The sequence below is a fragment of the Dreissena polymorpha genome, chromosome 9, assembly GCF_020536995.1.
Source record: "Dreissena polymorpha isolate Duluth1 chromosome 9, UMN_Dpol_1.0, whole genome shotgun sequence".
In the NCBI taxonomy this organism is placed as follows: Eukaryota; Metazoa; Mollusca; class Bivalvia; order Myida; family Dreissenidae; genus Dreissena; species Dreissena polymorpha.
The window spans coordinates 85,023,267-85,043,310 of NC_068363.1; the positions used below are offsets into that span (position 1 = coordinate 85,023,267).

Sequence of the window (20,044 nt, forward strand, 5' to 3'; positions counted from 1 at the left end):
GTGGGCCGCGTTTTACACCTTATGGTGAAATTTCTGATTGCGAAACGTGTGTGAAGTTCCCTTCATTATTTTTCGATTTTCCCCGTTTTAAAGCAAGCAAATATGGCTGTAAGGGCACAGTTTGAAGGTAACAACGAAATAGGAGTCTTTGCGAAGCTGACCAACACATACTGCTTAACGGCAATCGGAGGATCCGAGAATTTCTACAGGTTTGTCATATATTTTCGCGGACTCTTTCGTTTCAAAATATTATGAACGACAGAGCTGAGCTATCTATCTTTAAATACTGCCGGACTCCCATCGCGGGTATTACTGGCAGGTGCGCGTGTCAGTGCAAGATAAAAGTGGTTTAAAAGCATTGAAAGGGAAACTTCAAAGCATGAAAGTGAGGTGAAGAATTAAAAAGTGTGATAGTGTTAAACAAGAAGAAACGTATTTATAGGTTAAAAGTTGTTAAAAACACTGTTTTGTGCATTCAGGGACGACTGGGGAGAAGAGTAGGGCTAAGGCAATGCTTAAACCCCTCTAGGTCTGACTGCTGTACAATTGAGGCAGGTAGGCTGTTCCAAAGCACTACAATGTAAGGAAAAAAGGAATATTTAAAGTAGTTGGCTGATGTGTGGACTTGTCTGAATAAGAGTGGATGCATATGACAAGTCATCCTCGTGGCCCTCTTATGATATGACGGCGGCGAGATGGCTACAAGGCCGTACACAATCTTATAAAACATGGTCAGTCGGTAGAGGTCAGGTCGGTCAGTTAAAGTCTGCCAGCCAATCTCAGTCTGCATACTGGTGACACTGCTGTAGGATAAGTAGTTGTTTTTCACCCAGCAGACTGCTCTTTGTTGTTCTTTTACTACCTTGTGGATATTATATTTGGTATGTGGGCTCCAGACAGAGGAAGCGTATTCTACCTGGGGTCTAACTAAGGTCGGGTCTTATAGGCTACTTCTCTGATGTTTTCATTTTTAGTTTGAATATTCCTGCTGATGAAACCAAGAGATTTATAAGCATTTGTTGTAATGTTGGTAATATGTTTGTTCCAAGAAAGATCATCTGAATTAGAAATACCTAATTATTTAGCACTGTCTACAACTTCAAGGATTTGCCCATGTAGCCTGTAATTAAAGATGAATTTATGCTTTTTCTTAGAGATAATAAGGACAACACATTTACTGGGGTTGAACTCCATGTCCCACAGGTTTTCCCAACATACTAATTTGTCTAAATCATTTTGAAGGGAGGCGTAGTCTTGCAAGTTGTTAATAGCCAAGTATACAGCAGTGTTATCTGCAAACAAACGAACTTGAGAGAAGATAGAGTTAGGAAGGTCATTTATGTATAAAAAAGAGAGTAAGGGACCAAGCACTGAACCTTGTGGCACGCCTGATGTTACAGGGACTTCTGATGAACATTCTCCTTCCAGTACAACTGTTTGCGATCTACCTATGAGAAAAGACTTGATCCAGGAGACTGTAGATTTGTTAACTCCATGTTGCTGTTATTTAAAGAGTAATTTAAGGTGATTGACTTTATCGAAAACTTTGCTGAAATCTAGAAGTATGAGATCTGTTTGATGACCATTTACGAGATTGCGAGCCAGTTCGTCAACAAGTTGGATAAGTTGGGTTTCGCAGGATCGATGTTCCCTGAAACCATGTTGAAGGTCATATAAAATGTTATGTTTGTTAAAATGAGCTGTGAGGTTTTGAAGCTACAATATGCTCTAAAACTTTGCAAAGAATACAAGTTAGTGAGATGGGTCTATAGTTGACTGGATCTTCTTTATTTCCTTTTTTGAACAGAGGTACGACATTTGAAGTGGTCCAAATCTTAGGTAAGATACCTGTGTCAAAAGATTTCTGAAAGAGAAGAGATAGTATAGGTGAGATTTAATGACAAAGATTTTGAAGGACTAGTGGCCTGATGTTGTCTGGACCTGCAGCTTTGTGGGGTTTCAGGTTGGAAAGGAGCTTCAGAACGTCGTTGACCGAGATAGTAATTTCTGGCATGATTGGGTAGCAGCTACTTGAAGAAGAATGAACATCAGAATTATCCAGGGCTGAAAAGCAAGATTGAAATAGAGTTAGAGGGGACATGGGGCTAAAAACTGATTGAAATTGCTGGTTCAGTATATTGGCTTTGTCTTTATTTGAGGATTTTGTAGTACCTGAAACTTTATCATGTAATGTTGAAATACCGCATGCATCTTGTTTGGCGCTCTTGATTAGGCTGAAAAGTTTTTTGATGTTAAATTTTGAGCTTGATTCATCAGTTTCTCCATTTTGGTCTTTTATACCTAAAATATATTCAATGTTATTATTATATGACAATTTGATGGTCTTATTGATCAGGTGTTGTAGATTTAAAAATGTAGATTTAAGTTTGTTGTTTTTCTCTTTCTTCATTTTGATGTAGAGTTTGTCCCTCTTTCTCAATAAGCGTTTGATGGGCTGTGTTATCCATGGTAGGGAGACTTTTGGACCTATTCTTTTTGTTGGGATGTAATCTGAAATACCTGTGGATATGGCATTAGAAAATTTCTCCCAGATGACTTCCACTGATGCTGTTGAATGATTGGACAAAATATCATTAGATACATCCTCCATGTACTCTTTGAAACCATCCCAGTCTGCTTTCTTATATAAGTGTACTGTTCTAGGATTTTGACACATTTGTTTTGGTTTAACACTGGCTGTAAAGGAAACAATTTGGTGGTCTGAGATACCTGGAAGACAAGAAAGATCATTTATTAGTGTGTGATTTGTAGTGAGAAAATATCAAGAATGTTGTCGACCTTGTACTCTATCAGTAACCATTTGAGTCAGTCCAAAATCTGAAAGTATATCAATGAAATCATCATAAAGGTTAGCAAAATTACAATTGAGTGTAATAGATGGAACATGATCTGTACTCCATGAGAATTTTGGGTAGTTGAAGTCACCAAGGATCCAGAGATTTCCTTTTAATTTACTTGCAAGATCTAAAAGATTTTCTTAATTCCATGGCGCTGATGGTGTCTGCTTCTTTAGGTCTGTAATAAGCTGCAATGTATAAAGGTTTACATGTTTCAAAAAGCAATTTTACCCATATGATCTCGCAATCTGTTTTTAGTTGTTTTTGCTTGGTGGCGATGATGGAACTTTTGACGAGGATAAAAACTCCGCCACCTTTGCTTGATCTGTCTTGTCTGAAAGAGGAATAACCTAAACATTGTGGAAAAATTTCACTATCTTTATGATAGTTATGTAGCCACGACTCTGTTCCTACAACAATATCTGCTCGGTGGTGATCGAGTAGAGCTATAAATTCTGGCTTTTTGTTCACTATGGATTGACAATTTACTAGGATAACTTTTAATTTTGGATACTGTTTATCATAAAAAGTTTGACAATTTGTTTTGGCTGGCGTCCTCGTACTTGGTCGTCTTGAGTCGGGTAAGTCAGTGCGAAGGTCACTCAAAGTGGAAAAGCTATTTTGCAGTTCAATTTGAGCTTCATATAAAGCTCGTACTTGCTTGTTTAAGCAGACTAAGTCTGTCTTCACGGGTCGCAAAAATGTCAAAAATAGCTTTAATCCAAAGCATCCCTTAGTCCTCGTATGGGCAATTGGACAACCTTTCAAAAAAATTACTTTAAAGAAATCTGTCCAGCGGTTTACTCACAGTTGGCCAATAACCAAGCAATATTTCGAGCCCGTTTGTCCATGAGAACTAATCTTGGACAGACTTTCAAACAAAATTTTTGAGTTTTCTCCCCTTAATCGATAGCTCGTGTCCTATTCCTTTAAAACAACAAGGCATGTCACATAATGCATGCATATGTAACCACTTGCCCCTAAAAACTAATTCCAATACAATCGGTATGGGTAAGTATTTTTAGCTCACCTGATTGCTCAGGTGATCTTTTGTGACCGGTCTTTGTCCGTCGTACGTCCGTCCGTCCGTAAACATTTGTTCGTAAACACTCTAGAGGCCACATTTCTTGTCCGCTCTTCATGAAACTTGGTCAGAAGCTTTGTCCCAATGAAATCTCTGTCGAGTTCGAAACTGGGTCTTGTCGGGTCAAAAACTAGGTCACTAGGTAAAAAAAAAGCAACCTTTTAAACACTGTAGAAGTCACATTTCATGCCCAATCTTCATGTAACTTTGTCAAAATGTTTGCCTTAATGATATGTTGGTTGAGTTCAAAAGTGGTTAGGGTCCGTTGAAAAACATGGACGCCAGTGGGCGGGGCATTTTTCCCTATTTGGCTATAGAGAAACCTTGTAAACACTCTAGAAGTCACAATTTTTGCCCAATCATCATGGAAGTTGGTCAAAACAGTGGTTTTATTGATATATCGGACGAGTTCGAAAATGGTCCAGATCGGTGAAAAAACATGGCCGCCAGTGGGCGGGGCATTTTTCTCTATATGTATATAGTGGCAGTTTTCCCAATTTGGCTATAGAGAAACCTTGTAAACACTCTAGAAGTCACAATTTTTGCCCAATCATCATGAAAGTTGGTCAAAACATTGGTTTATTGATATCTCGGATGAGTTCAAAAATGGTCCAGATCGGTGAAAAAACATGGCCGCCAGTGGGCGGGGCATTTTTCTCTATATGTATATAGTGAAAATATGTGAATACTCTAGAAGTCACATTTTTGGCCCAATTTTTATGAAATTTGGTCAAAATGTTTGGCTTTATGAAATGTTGGTTGAGTTCAAAAGTGGTTCTGGTCCGTTGAAAAGCATGGCCGCCAGTGGACGGGGCAGTTTTCCTTATTTGGCTATATAGAAACCTTGTAAACACTATAGAAGTCACAATTTTTGCCCAATCATCATGAAAGTTGGTCAAAACATTGTTTTTTTTTATATTTCGGACGAGTTCGAAAATAGTCCAGATCGGTGAAAAAACATGGCCGCCAGTGGGCGGGGCATTTTTCTCTATATGTATATAGTGAAAACATGTGAACACTCTAGAAGTCACATTTTTGGCCCAATTTTCATGAAATTTGGTCAAAATGTTTGCCTTAATGATATGTTGGTTGAGTTCAAAAGTGGTTCTGGTCCATTGAAAAACATGGCCGCCAGTGGGCGGAGCAGTTTTCCTTATTTGGCTATATAGAAACCTTGTAAACACTCTAGAAGTCACAATTTTTGTCCAATCATCATGAAAATTGGTCAAAACATTGGTTTATTGATATCTCGGACGAGTTCTAAAATGGTTCAGATCGGTGAAAAAACATGGCCGCCAGTGGGCGGGGCATTTTTCTCTATATGTATATAGTAAAAACATGTGGACACTCTAGAAGTAACATTTTTGGCCCAATTTTCATGAAATTTGGTCAGAACATTTGTTTCCTTGATACGAGAGTTGAGTTCAAAAATGGTTCCGGTCAGTTGAATAACATGGCTGCCAGGGGGGGGGGGGCAGTTTTCTTATATTTATATAGTAAAAAAAGCTTGTGAACACTCTAGAAGTAACATTATTTGCCCAATCATCATGAAACTTGGTGAAAAGATTGGTTTTATATATATCTCAGATGAGTTTGCAAATGGTCCTGATCGGTAAAAAAACATGGTCGCAAGGGGGTGGAGCAGTTTTCCTTATGTGACTAGAGAGAAACCTTGTGATCGAACACTTTAGAAGTCACATTTTTTGCCTAATCATCGTGAAACTTAGTCAATACATTGGTTTTATGGATTTCTCTGACAAGTTGGAAAATTGCTCAGATCGGTGAAACACACTTTTTAGCTCACCTGATTGCTCAGGTGAGGTTTTAGGATTGGTCTTTGTCTGCCATCCGTCCATCCACATTTGGTTTGTAAACACTCTAGCATTCACATTTCTTAAGCATTCTTTATCAAAGTTGCTGAAAGATCTCGGTCAAGTTTGATAATGAGCAAAATCACATAATTAATGCCATAATTATTTCCCTTAGATTGTCCAAATTTTCATTATAATATTATACAAAATCCTTGTAAACACTCTAGAGGTCACAATTTTGTTTCAGATTTTATGAATCTTGGTCATAATATTTATTTTTGTAAGCAATTAAGTTTGATGTTTGGTAAGGGGGGTTAACTCAAAATATAGGTAACCAGGTCAAATCTTGGTTCAATAATGATGAAACTTGACCAGGATGTTTGTCTGGACAATATCTAGGTCAAGTTTGACATTTGGTAAAGATTGAATGAACAAACTCCTTTCAGGTGAGCGAACTAAGGCCATCTTGGCCCTCTTGTTCATTTATTTACATTTGTCAAAGCTTTGTTGTTGTTGTTGTTGGTTGGGTGATTCTTTGCCTGGCTCTGTCAGTGTAATTCACTGCTAAGCCGGGTTCAATTTTTGCGTTGAATAAGACTGAGTTCATGAAAATCACTGCACAATTGATAAGTTATGGCTGTTCAAAGCGATGCACCCCGTTTTTGGGTCATTTTGAGTTGAATACAATGAAAAGGAAAGTAGAAATCGGACGGGTCTACCAATGATTACAATAATACCCCAAAGATTATAACCGTTGGAAAGACTGCCTTCTTTTCTTCATAGGACAGCATTTAAACTATCCGGTACATTTTTGTACGGAAATTACCAATCTAAAAAATATGCATGGTGTTCGTAAGAATTGCGTTTTGTGAGTTACGTTTTTTTACGAGAATTTTTACATTTTCGCTATTAAATTTGTATTTGCGTTTTTGTACGCTTTATTTTGAATTTAATTACGTTTTTGGTTATTTTAATTGCCTAATAACGCAAATATGCTTGTTATATATAGCCCTGTAAGAAGTGTGAGTACCAACCGCTTAACAAAACAGTGAGTTTTGGCATTTTTGTGTAAAAGTAATTTGTAAGATCATTAGATGAGATGAGATCCTATATCAGGAGCTGATATTTCGAAACAGCTTTAGAAAAAAATAAAGCCCTGATGTCCCTTATTTAAAAACTGTGTTTTATTACAGTGTGTTTGAAGGTGAATTAGCAGAAACAATCCCAGTGGTGCACATCAGCCTTGCAGGATGCAGAATTATAGGCAGAATGTGTGTTGGTAAGGTTCTCTGTTACAGTAAAACAACACTTGTCAATTCAAACAGCTGATTGTTTCTAATATGTATTGTATAAATCTAAGATTAGGTCTCAGATCAACTAAGAATGTGTTTACTATGAGTATTGTTTTTGAAAGTAATTAGAAAAAATATGTAAATTCATGTGTTCATATTGATCTTAATAAACGGTACATGTACATTACTTTTACAGTTTATAATACATACATTTCTCACAGCGTTTCATTGACTATATTAATAAATTTGAAAATACTTTTTTTAAAGACATTCAAAAACATCCCAAAAAATATATCGTTTCAAATTCAAGACAATATTCTGTTATTATGACAAAAGACATTAGTTTTGAATTCAACAGTATCTAATTGGATTATTTTACTGAATGAATATACAATAATCTTTGATTAATTCAGTCGTAAACTAGCCTTTAGGAACTGGTTCCAATATCTATAGTGTAGTCATGTACAGCCTTGTATGATTGAAAAACATATGTTAGTGTTTTTTCACCATTTTGAAAATTTGACTGGGAAAATTGCATTGATTTGACTTAAATTTGGAAACTAGTTTTGTTGTTTGTTTGCTAACAAATACTTTAAAAATGAGAATAAAATTCATTTCATTATTATTTTAACTTAAGTTCAACTCATACATCTGTTAAGAAGATAAACTAAATGCTTTATTTAAAAAAAGGAAATCCTTTATTGGGATTTTTTAGGTACCATTTAAGATATTTATATACTTTTTCACATACCATTGATATAAAGCGTTGGGTTAAATTGACTTTGGGGCTGTTTTTCAGCTTTTAATTGTTATGTCCCTTTTCAGCTTCTGTGAGAATTATGTGAAAATCAGGTCATTCAAAACCATGGTTTACATTGTATATCTTTATTTTAATATATTTTCAATTTGTATTCAAGGACAAATTATTTGTAGGATGGAAGATAAATGGCCAATCTCAACTTGTTTTTAACTGTTACAGAAAAATTAAAGCCAGTTTTTGTGTTGCATGTAAACAAAAAAAATTCAACACACAATTTAGCTTGCTTGGTAAAAAAGCTTAATGCATGTGCGTAAAGTGTCGTCGCAGATAAGCTTGTGCTATCTGCACCGGCATATCAGGGACGACATTTCCCGCCTTAATTGGATTTTGTTTTAAGACTTCCTAAAACAAAATAAAGTTTTGTCCCTTATCAGCTTGTTCAGACTGGACAGGCTAATCTTGGATGACACTTCATGCATATATGTTAAGCCCCCTTGTCTGAAAGCAAGGCCCAGTTCTATTCAATAAATATTCCCTATTTTTAGGAAATCGTCACGGCCTGCTGGTGCCAATCAGCACTACAGATCAGGAGCTGCAGCACATACGTAACTCACTGCCAGACACGGTGAAGGTGCAGCGAGTAGAGGAGCGGCTATCAGCCCTCGGTAACGTCATTGCTTGCAATGACTATGTGGCCCTCGTACATCCAGACCTTGACAAAGTGAGCGATGAGTTGACTCGTAGACCTTAGCTACATGTATATAGCTATTATTTTGGTTTGATAATTGAGCATTTGTTAAATCAGAGTTTACTCTTATACTTTTTATGCTCCCTTTCGAAGAAAAGGGGGCATATAGTGATCAGACTGTCCTTCTGTCTGTCTGTCTTTCCGTCACACTTTGCGTTTAGGTTTCGAAAAATGCTCATAACTTCTATGTCCCTTGAGATAAAACCTTCATATTTGGTATGCATATGTATATGGACAAGGCCTTTCCATACGCACAACAATTTTTACCCCTGTGACCTTGACCTTGAACTTAAGGTCCGCGTTTAGGTTTCGAAATCTGCGTTTAGGTTTCAAAAAATGCTCATAACTTCTATGTCCCTTGAGATATAACCTTCATATTTGGTATGCATGTGTCTATGGACAAGGCCTTTCCATACGCACAAATTTTTTTACTCCAGTGACCTTGACCTTGAACTAAGGGTCTGCGTTTAGGTTTCTAAATCTGCGTTTAGGTTTCGAAAAATTCTCATAACTTCTATGTCCCTTGAGATATAACCTTCATATTTGGTATGCATGTGTATATGGACAAGGCCTTTCCATACGCACACAAATTTTGACCCCTGTGGCTTGACCTTGCAGGGGTTGAAGAATCCACTCGACCGCTCCCATATGCGAGTGAAGTTGACGGTTGGGCGAGTAAAATTTGTTAAATACTCGACCGACCGGGCGAGTGCTGTTTTTCAAGTTGAGAAATATAAAGTCAGTTCCAGAACTCCTTCCACATCGTTACAAATTGCAAACAATGTTTCGAACGAACAAAAAAACAACGTTTAGAACACAAAGAAACTGCACTTTCGTTTTGACAATGAAAAATGACGTCACGGGCACAGCAAAAATAATTCTCAAAATCGGCTGCGCTTTTTTCGTCGTCGTCAGTGCTCTAAGCTAATCGATTAAAAGTGAATAAAACTGTTAAACATTTTAGTCATTCCGTGAATTTTAATGCAAATATCAATAAAACAATAATAAATCACTGGTTAATTATAACACTTATTATATTTAATTAAAAATAAACAGAAAAAAAATATTAATATTATTATTATAAACAGAATAATTCCGAATTTCGTGATCAGAAGCCTTAGGCAAAATTTACCATATTGTAACCGTTTGTCAATCAAGCGTGTCTTTCAGTAAAAGTTCGTCTGAAATAATAAAATGGAAAAGGGTTCTATTTTAAAATATCTGCAAGGTGGTGGCGACAGGGAACAGAAAAAAATAGAAAGGTCGGCAAAACAAGAAGCGAAAAAAATTGAGAAAAGAAAAGGGGTGCAAAAAACGTAAGGAAAGCAAATATAATCCATCAGATAATGTAGTTAATTTGTTTAACATGACATAGTGTCACTATGTTAAGTAGGTTTAAAAGGCTATGGTTGATCATGACTATAAATATAAATATCTATTATTAATGCAGGGCGAGTGGATTGTCAGGCCTACTCGCCCTGCAGGGCGAGTGGCTCTGGAAAAATTCTTCAACCCCTGCCTTGAACTTAGGGTCCGCGTTTAGGTTTGGAAATCGGCGTTTAGGTTTCGAAAAATGCTCATAACTTCTATGTCCATTGAGATATAACCTTCATATTTGGTATGCATGTGTATGTGGACAAGGCCTTTCCATACGCACACAAATTTTGACCCCTGTGACCTTGACTTTGAAGTTAGGGTCCGCGTTTAGGTTTCGAAATCTGCGTTTAGGTTTTGAAAAATGCGCATAACTTCTATGTCCCTTGAGATATAACCTTCATATTTGGTATGCATGTGTATACAGACAATGCCTTCCATACGCACACACATTTTGACACCTGTGACCTTGACCTTGAAGTTAGGGTCCGCGTTTAGGTTTCGAAATCTGCGTTTAGGTTTCAAAAAAAGCTCATAACTTCTATCAAGCGTTTATAGGGGGCATAAGTCATCCTATGGTGACAGCTCTTGTTCTGTGTATTTTCCTTTGATGGTGGGGCAGAGAAATGCAGTACAAACTTTTTTCCAAATATTGTTTCTGTACATTTGGACACAAGGTCTAACGCTGTAACGGTTAGTTAATGATTAATTTAACGGAATGACCATATTGGAATACCTTTTTCAGCTAACACATAACTACCAGTAATTGATTTGACTTCTATCAATAAACAATTATAAACTTTGTAATGGAAACATCTCTGTCTAATAGCTTCCTAAAATTTAACACAGCTTAGAAAATAAATTTATCAAGCTTTACAAGTAAACCTTAATGGATAGCCACATCCTTAGGAGCTTCATACCTGATAAAAGGTAAATTTAGCAGTGTTTTTTTCTCCCACCATTTTGGGAATGGGGTTTGGTTCTTTGGAATTGGGAAAATCATGCTGTTTTTACAACAATTAGGAAATAAGTGTTGTTATGTTGTTTAAAAATGCTTCGAAATTGATAATAAAAGTGTTTTCCATTGTAATATTTACTCAGGTTATACTTTGAATCGGAATGGGGCCGCATATTGGCCCCAAATTAGAACGAAAAAACACATTGTTATAGAGTCCTTCCAGTTTCTCTCAGCTCAGGAGATAAGGTTAACCATCTGTATGTCAACGTCTATCTGAATCTGGATCCTGCATTAACTCTAAAAGTACTTAAGCTAGGTTGATGCAACTTGGTTGTGTATAGTTAGCCTTATGAGAAAAATGCAAATTATTTCTGGTGTTTTTCTACGAAAAAAATTGTGCATGCTTTGGTTACAGAAAAAGATAGTAGAAAAATCTGGATCCTGCAATAACTCAAAAATGCTGAATCTATGATAATATATATTTTGATAGAAGGCCATATGGAGAATATGCACTGTTATTTGATTTTTAGCTCGGCTGTTTTCGGAGAAAACCAGAGGTATTGTCATAGCCAGCTCGTCGTCAGCCGTCCGCCGTAGGCGTCGTGCTAAAACCTTAATATAAAACTTCAACATAAACCTCTACATTCGCTCTAAAATCAAAGTTCTTCCACCTACAACTTTGAAACATCATATGTTGATGCACCTTGATGACTAAACGCCACACCCATTTTGGGTCACTAGGTCAAAGGTCAAGGTGACTGTGACCTCTAAAAAAAAAAAAAAATTCTGACAAGCTTTCGCAGCCGAGCGTGGCACCCGTTATGCGGTGCTCTTGTTTTTAGATAAATATTGTGGTTGCTTTGGTCACAGAAATAAGTGAAAACTGTCTGAAAAATCAGGATTTTGCGATCATTCAAAAAGTACATAAGCTATGTTGATGAAACTCAGTATGTGGATTGAGGGCCGTGCGGCCACTTAACATGTTTTTCATATTTTTTCAAACAAATATGGTTGCTATGGGCACAGATAAACGAAAAGATCTGGATCTTGCGAGGAATCAAAAAATACTATTGCTTACTTGTATTAACATGAAACCCAAAGGAGACTGCTGTTTTTTGTATGTGCCATTGCTCTTGGAAAAGTCAGACAGTAAATCTATGAAATGCAATTATGTAATCACAGTACTCTCATGAAGCAGCATTCTCCTGATCAAAATCAGCCTAGTTAGTTAACAGATGCAAATAGATTTAAAGTAGCATTACTACTGAAAATCAACGAAAATTTCTAACATAATTCGTAAAATAAAGCTAAACAATTAAAAATCATTGTTCCATATGGAAAGTGCTGAAATTTCAACGCCAGATGTGGTCTGGTAAAATAGATGTTTGTAGGTACAAAATGCTTGTTTTTATTATTGTTTTGCATAATGGTAACATGGTACCATTTTAGTGTTCGTGTGTCGTATGAATAGATGTATTCGCAGGAAATTAACATGGAATTAATTTTGTCACAAATAAATAAAAACGAGCATTTTGTATCTACGTAATCATACCACATCTAGCTTTGAAATTGTGGCTATTGCTATAAGGAACACTGATTGTTAATGTGTTTACTTTATTGTACGAAATACTTTACAAAATGCTCGTTGAATTTAAGCGTTATAGAGGCTTTAATAATAATACACTCAACTTATTACTGTGTTCCAAGAAAATGTTTTATAAGGGCATGCTCAAAAAAGTGGATATCAGCATGTTCAATCTATTTAAATGTCTTGACAAAGTTTAAATGGGTGTAACCTTCATACGAAAAATTAATTTCAAATGCAAGATTTTTCTTTTCTGTCATTGCATTTAAGTTCTATTATTGATATTGCCACTATTAGTTTATAGATGACATTGTAATTTGACATTTGGCATGTAAACAATTTGGATAGAATGCTTAGGGTAACTTATTTTGATATTGACTGTGAGAGTGACTTAAGTTTTTGTAACATTTCAGGAAACAGAGGAATTAATATCGGACATATTGAAAGTGGAAGTGTTCAGACAGACTATGGCAGACAACGTCCTTGTGGGAAGTTATTGTGCTTTGAGTAATCAGGGGGGATTGGTAAGTATGGGGAGATGTTTACCAACACTCTCTTTGGAATGAAGTTGGAACAGCTTAAAATATAGTCTTGTACATGTTTCACAGATCCCAGTTTGATTATAGTATAAATACAGAATATTTAGCCAGTCTGAATCATACGCGCATTCCCATCAGTCAGTGTTTAAATATGAGTTTGAGAACTTAATTCTAAAGAAATTCATAGTGGTAAATTGAGACTGTATGTTTTACTAAAACAGGTTAGCACCTGTTTTAACAAACTTTCACCATGAATAAGAACCTTTAAAGTTGTAATACATCTATTAGATCCTTTAGATTAATTGTTCAAAAGTAAAGTTTTAAGTAAAACTATATATTTAGTGCAATCAAAAAGCTACTGTTTACCTTTGATCAGTTGTGTTTACTTCTTCAGGTGCATCCAAAAACGTCAGTACAAGATCAAGATGAGTTATCTTCTCTACTTCAAGTACCTCTAGTGGTAAGCACAAGTAGTGGTAAGAGCAAGTAAGGTTAAGCACAAGAAGTGGTAAGCACAAGTTCAAGTTAGCACAAGCACAAAAAGTGGTAAACACAAGTAGTGGTAAGCACAAGTAGTGGTTAGCACAAGTATTGGTAAGCACAAGTACAAGTAGTTGTTAGCACAAATAGTTGCAAGCACAAGTAGTGGTTAGCACAAGTAGTGGTAAGCACAAGTAGTGGTAAGCACAAGTAGTTGTAAGCACAAGTTGTGTAAAGCACAAGTAGTGGTAATCACAAGTAGCGGTAAGCACAGTTGTGGTAAGCACAAGTACAAGTAGTGGTAAGCATTAGCACAAGAAGTGGAACGCACAAGAAGTGGTAAGCACAAGTAGTGGTGTGCACAAATACAAGTAGTGGTAAGCACAAGTAGTTGTTAGCACAAAAAGTTGTAAGCACAAGTAGTCATAAGCATAAGCACAAGTAGTGTCAAGCAAAAGTAGTGGTTATCTCTAGTACAAGTAGTGGTAAGCTCAAATACAAGTAGTGGTAAGCACAAGCACATGAAGGGGTAGGCAAAAGTAGTGGTAAGCACAAGTAGTGGTAAGCACAAGTAGTAGTAAGCAAAAAAACAATTGTGGTTAGCAGAAGTAGTGGTAAGCACAAGTAATGGTAAGCACAAGCATAAGAGGTTGTAAGCTCAAGTAGTGGTAAGCACAAGTAGTGGTAAGCACACATAGTGGTAGGTAGAATTAGTGGTAAGCACAAGCATAAGTAGTGGTAAGCACAAGTTGTGGTAAGCATGAGCACAAGTAGTGGTAAGCACAAGAAGTGGTAATCACAAGTAGTGGTATGCACAAGAAGTGGTAAGCACAAGTAGGGGCAAGCTTAAGTAGTGGTAAGCACAAGTAGTGGTAAGCAAAGCACAAGTAGTGGTAAGCACAAGCACATAAAAGCCACAATATGCAAAAATGGATGTTATGCCAAGAGCGGCGTGAATAGCTCAAGACCGGCCTTCGCATTATCCCAGTATGGTCAGGATCTTCCCTGCTCGCTTTAATGTCACATAAGGTTTTGGAATCTCATTTGCAGACTGGGCACCTCCTGACCAGACTGAGCTATGCTGGCCGCATATTGCATAAAACCCATTTTTGCATGAAGTGGCTCATAAGTCATGGCCAATTTGGGAATTTATAATATGAAAATCTTTTGAGATCCAATATAAATTAGCTTTAAACTAGATTTATAATTCGAAATTATTATTTATGATGCAAGGTTCATAAATAATTGAAAACTTTTAAGAATAAATGATGGAAAAAATTAGTGATTGCACAATTAAAAAAAAGTTCAAAAAATATATTTATTTTTGATGGATTATGTCTAAAATAAGCCATCTTAAAATTAAGAAACATTACAAAGTCAAATCGTAAAGAAAATGTCAAAAGTGTCATAAGACATAACAAACACATGTGTACTTTGTTTAGGCTGGCACAGTGAACCGAGGCAGCGATGTGATTGGTGCAGGGCTCGTGGTCAATGACTGGATAGCCTTCTGTGGCCTGGACACAACCAGCACAGAGCTGTCCGTGATTGAAAGCGTGTTCAGACTGGGAGACGCCCAGCCCAGTACCATAGCCCAGAACATGAGGAGCTCTCTCATTGACAGGTACAGTTATAGCACCATAGCCCAGAACATGAGGAGCTCTCTCATTGACAGGTACAGTTATAGCACCAAAGCCCAGAACATGAGGAGCTCTCTCATTGACAGGTACAGTTATAGCACCTTAGCCCAGAGCATGAGGAGGTCTCTCATTGACAGGTACAGTTATAGCACCATAGCCCAGAGCATGAGGAGGTCTCTCATTGACAGGTACAGTTATAGCACCATAGCCCAGAACTTAGGGAGCCCTCTCATTGACATGTACAGTTATAGCATCATAGCCCAGAACTTAAGGAGCTCTCTCATTGACAGGTACAGTTATAGCACCATAGCCCAGAACACGAGGAGCTCTCTCATTGACAGGTACAGTTATACCACCATAGGTAAGAACATGAGGAGCTCTCTCATTGACAGGTACAGTTATAGCACCATAGCCCAGAACATGAGGAGCTCTCTCATTGACAGGTACAGTTATAGCACCATAGCCCAGAACATGAGGAGCTCTCTCATTGACAGGTACAGCTATAGCACCATAGCCCAGAACACGAGGAGCTCTCTCATTGACAGGTTGTTATAGCACCATAGCCCAGAACACGAGGAGCTCTCTCATTGACAGGTACAGTTATAGCACAATAGCCCAGGACATGAGGAGCTCTCTCATTGACAGGTGCAGTTATAGCACCATAACCCAGAACATGAGGAGCTCTCTCATTGACAGGTACAGTTATAGCACCGCAGCCCAGAACATGGGGAGCTCTCTCATTGACAGGTGCAGTTATAGCACTATAGCCCAGAACATGAGGAGCTCATGGACAGGTACAGGTATAGCACCATAGCCCAGAACACGAGGAGCTCTCTCATTGACAGGTACACTTAAAGCACCATAGCTAAGAAAATGAGGAGCTCTCTCATTGATAGGTACAGTAGCCGGAGGAGCTCTCTCATAGACAGGTACAGTTATAGCACAATAGCCCAGGACATGAGGAGCTCTCTCATTGACAGGTACAGTTATAGCACCATAGCTAAGAACATGAGGAGCTCTCTCATTGACAGGTACAGTTATAGCACCATAGCCCAGAACATGAGGAGCTCTCTCATTGACAGGTGCAGTTATAGCACCATAGCCCAGGACATGAGGAGCTCTCTCATTGACAGGAACACTTGTAGCACCATAGCCAAGAACATGAGGAGCTCTCTTATTGATAGGTACAGTAGCCGGAGGAGCTCTCTCATTGACAGGTACAGTTATAGCACCATAGCCCAGAACATGAGGAGCTCTCTCATTGACAGGTGCAGTTATAGCACCATAGCCCAGAACATAAGGAGCTCTCTCATTGACAGGTACAGTTATAGCACCATAGCCCAGAACATGAGGAGCTCTCTCATTGACAGGTACAGTTATAGCACCATAGCCCAGAACATGAGGAGCTCTCTCATTGACAGGTGCAGTAATAGCACCATAGCCCAGAACATGAGGAGCTCTCTCATTGACAGGTACAGTTTTAGCACCATAACACAGAACATGAGGAGCTCTCTCATTGACAGGTACAGTTGTAGCACCATAACACAGAACATGAGGAGCTCTCTCATTGACAGGTACAGTTATACCACCATAACACAGAACATGGGGAGCTCTCTCATTGACAGGTACACTAATAGCACCATAACACAGAACATGAGGAGCTCTCTCATTGACAGGTACAGTTATAGCACCATAGCCCAGAACATGAGGAGCTCTCTCATGGACAGGTACACTTATAGCACCATAGCCCAGAACATGAGGAGGTCTCTCATTGACAGGTACAGTTATAGCACCATAGTCCAGAACATGAGGAGCTCTCTCATTGACAGGTACAGTAGCATGAGGAGCTCTCTCATTGACAGGTACAGTAGGATGAGGAGCTCTCTCATTGACAGGTACAGTACAATGAGGAGCTTTCTCATTGACAGGTACAGTAGCATGAGGAGCTCTCTCATTGACAGGTACAGTAGCATGAGGAGCTCTCTCATTGACAGGTACAGTAGCATGAGGAGCTCTCTCATTGACAGGTACAGTAGCACGAGGAGCTCTCTCATTGACAGGTACAGTAGCATGAGGAGCTCTCTCATTGACAGGTACAGTACAATGAGGAGCTCTCTCATTGACAGGTACAGTAGCACGAGGAGCTCTCTCATTGACAGGTACAGTAGGATGAGGAGCTCTCTCATTGACAGGTACAGTAGCACGAGGAGCTCTCTCATTGACAGGTACAGTAGGATGAGGAGCTTTCTCATTGACAGGTACAGTAGCATGAGGAGCTCTCTCATTGACAGGTACAGTAGCATGAGGAGCTCTCTCATTGACAGGTACAGTAGCATGAGGAGCTCTCTCATTGACAGGTACAGTAGGATGAGGAGCTCTCTCATTGACAGGTACAGTAGCACGAGGAGCTCTCTCATTGACAGGTACAGTACAATGAGGAGCTCTCTCATTGACAGGTACAGTAGCATTAGGAGCTCTCTCATTGACAGGTACAGTAGCATGAGGAGCTTTCTCATTGACAGGTACAGTAGCATGAGGAGCTCTCTCATTGACAGGTACAGTAGCATTAGGAGCTCTCTCATTGACAGGTACAGTAGCATGAGGAGCTCTCTCATTGACAGGTACAGTAGCATGAGGAGCTCTCTCATTGACAGGTACAGTACAATGAGGAGCTTTCTCATTGACAGGTACAGTAGGATGAGGAGCTCTCTCATTGACAGGTACAGTAGGATGAGGAGCTCTCTCATTGACAGGTACAGTAGGATGAGGAGCTCTCTCATTGACAGGTACAGTCATGGGGTAAAGCTTAAGTTCTTTCAAAAAAATAGCTTTGTTTCTTCATTCAGTATTTATTTAAAAATTATGTTTTATTGTTGACTAAACAAATACATTTTATGTTTTTTACAACTTATAATTATGTATAGAAAATAATAGGTCATACCATGCGTTTGCAGTGGCCTTATTTGTTCATCTGTATTACCATGATGTTATTATTCATTAATCATATTGTAGTATTTGTCTTTTATTTCAGTATGACTTAGCTGGAAGTTGGTAGCTGATTCTAGACACTGTGTTAAGCATCCTCAATGGAGGAAAGCAACAATTTTGTGCTGCATCTATATGTTTCTATTCATAACCTGTAAATTATCAAAGTACACCAACAAGATGATGACAAATAGAGCCAAAGGAGTTCACACTTAAATATTATCCATCAAAAGTTTTAAGTTGCAGTGGACACAACTTATTGTGCAATATTACCAAACAAGACGTTTAATCTTCAATCCATTAATTATGGACATGTACATGTAATGTTGAACTTTTTTATGGCAAGATTGCTTCAGAAATCAGTCCTCGAGCTATCTTGAATACAAATATTAAGAAATAAATAGTATACCAAGATGTTAAACAGGCAGATTAATTATTTTTATGTCAGAAACACAACTCAATGTTCAAGTATATATTTGTGAAAACTAACTGCGCTGATTTTATTAACCAACTTTTTGGGCCTCCATGTCTGTTTGGAAAGGAAAATATCTCAGACAAGTTACACATCAGCTTAAAAAAACAAATCTTCACTTAGACCAAGGGCAGAAATAATCACTTATAACATTGTGCTGAATCTCTATTACAAATTTCTTACTTTAAAGTTATTTAATTTCAGAATTTTAGGTTAAAACAAGCATTGTAAACATGTAGTCGTTGATTTATGAACAAGTTATAAAAATGTCACTCAACATGCTCTATCATTATATATGGTATAAATATATATTGCAATTTATGCTTTGCACAAGAAAAGTGTGCTATGTAAATATGCTATGCACAAGATAATTCAGCCATTTCAATAAATCCCAAAATATCAAAGATAGAGTTATGGTTCTTTTACTATACACTTTCTTTCAACGACCTCTGTGAAATTATATGTTTTTATTAGCTCGGCAGTTTTCGGAGAAAACTCGAGGTATTGTCATAGCCAGCTCGTCATCCACCATGCTAAAACCTTAACATTGGCTCTAAAATCAAAGTGCTTCAACCTCCAACTTTGAAACTTCATGTGTAGATGCACCTTGATGAGTTCAACATGCCACATCCATTTTTGGCTCACTGGGTCAAAGGTCAAGGTCACTGTGACCTCTAATATTAAACTTTAGCATAGGCTCTTCTAACAAGCTATCATTTATTCAAAACTGCATCCGCAGCTGAGGGTTGGCACCCGCTATGCGGTGCTCTTGTTATTAAAAATCCCTTCAATGCGAGTAATGCTAATAAAGAGATAATTAAATGACAATAACTGTGTTAATATTGAATACATAGTTATGGCCCTTGCACTCTGCAGATTCCTTCTATACCGTATCATAATATTAAGTATTTGAATGCAAAACTTTTGGAGGTATATTTTAGCTAAAAAAATTGTCAGGCGGACATAAACGCATATGAGTACTAGAATGAATGCGACAAGTTGAAAAAAGCTCAATACGAGGCAAGGCTTTTCGTGCACTATGGTAAACATAATTATGGCTAAAAACCGATTGGCTTGACAAGCCATTTTAAAATATACTCATTTTATCACATTGTTATCCCCCGCCATAGGCGGAGGGATATTGTTTTGGCGTTGTCCGTCTGTCTTTACGTCCGGAGCCATATCTTGGAAGTGCTTTGGCGGATTTCATTGAAACTTGGTATGAGTATATATATGGATAATAGGATAATGCACGCCAAATGGCATTGTACACCATCAGTTAATAACAGAGTTATGGCCTTTTGTATCTTGAAAAAATGCTTTTTTGTGTGTCCAGAGCCATATCTTGGAAGTGCTTTGGCAGATTTCATTGAAACTTGGTATTAGTGTCCAGAAGCATATTGGCGGGGGATATCAATTCAACGAATTTGCTTGTTTGAATTCAAACATAAGTTATTT

At 37.8% G+C, this 20,044-nt stretch overlaps 1 protein-coding gene across 2 annotated transcripts; it reads left to right on the plus strand.

Annotated features, from left to right (window-relative positions):
* The first annotated feature begins 6 nt into the window (after positions 1-6).
* On the plus strand, positions 7-18,990 carry LOC127844177 (eukaryotic translation initiation factor 6). Of its 2 annotated transcripts, none has more exons than XM_052374232.1 (7): positions 7-209; positions 6,947-7,032; positions 8,351-8,526; positions 12,884-12,994; positions 13,404-13,469; positions 14,932-15,164; positions 18,161-18,990. In XM_052374232.1, the coding sequence occupies exons 1-7, from the start codon at positions 103-105 to the stop codon at positions 18,168-18,170; spliced, it is 789 nt and encodes a 262-aa protein (XP_052230192.1). In that variant the 5' UTR covers positions 7-102; the 3' UTR covers positions 18,171-18,990. The 2 variants fall into 2 exon arrangements, with proteins under 2 accessions (XP_052230192.1, XP_052230193.1); XM_052374233.1 differs by having other exon boundaries at positions 9-209; positions 14,932-15,113.
* The last annotated feature ends 1,054 nt before the right edge of the window (positions 18,991-20,044 follow it).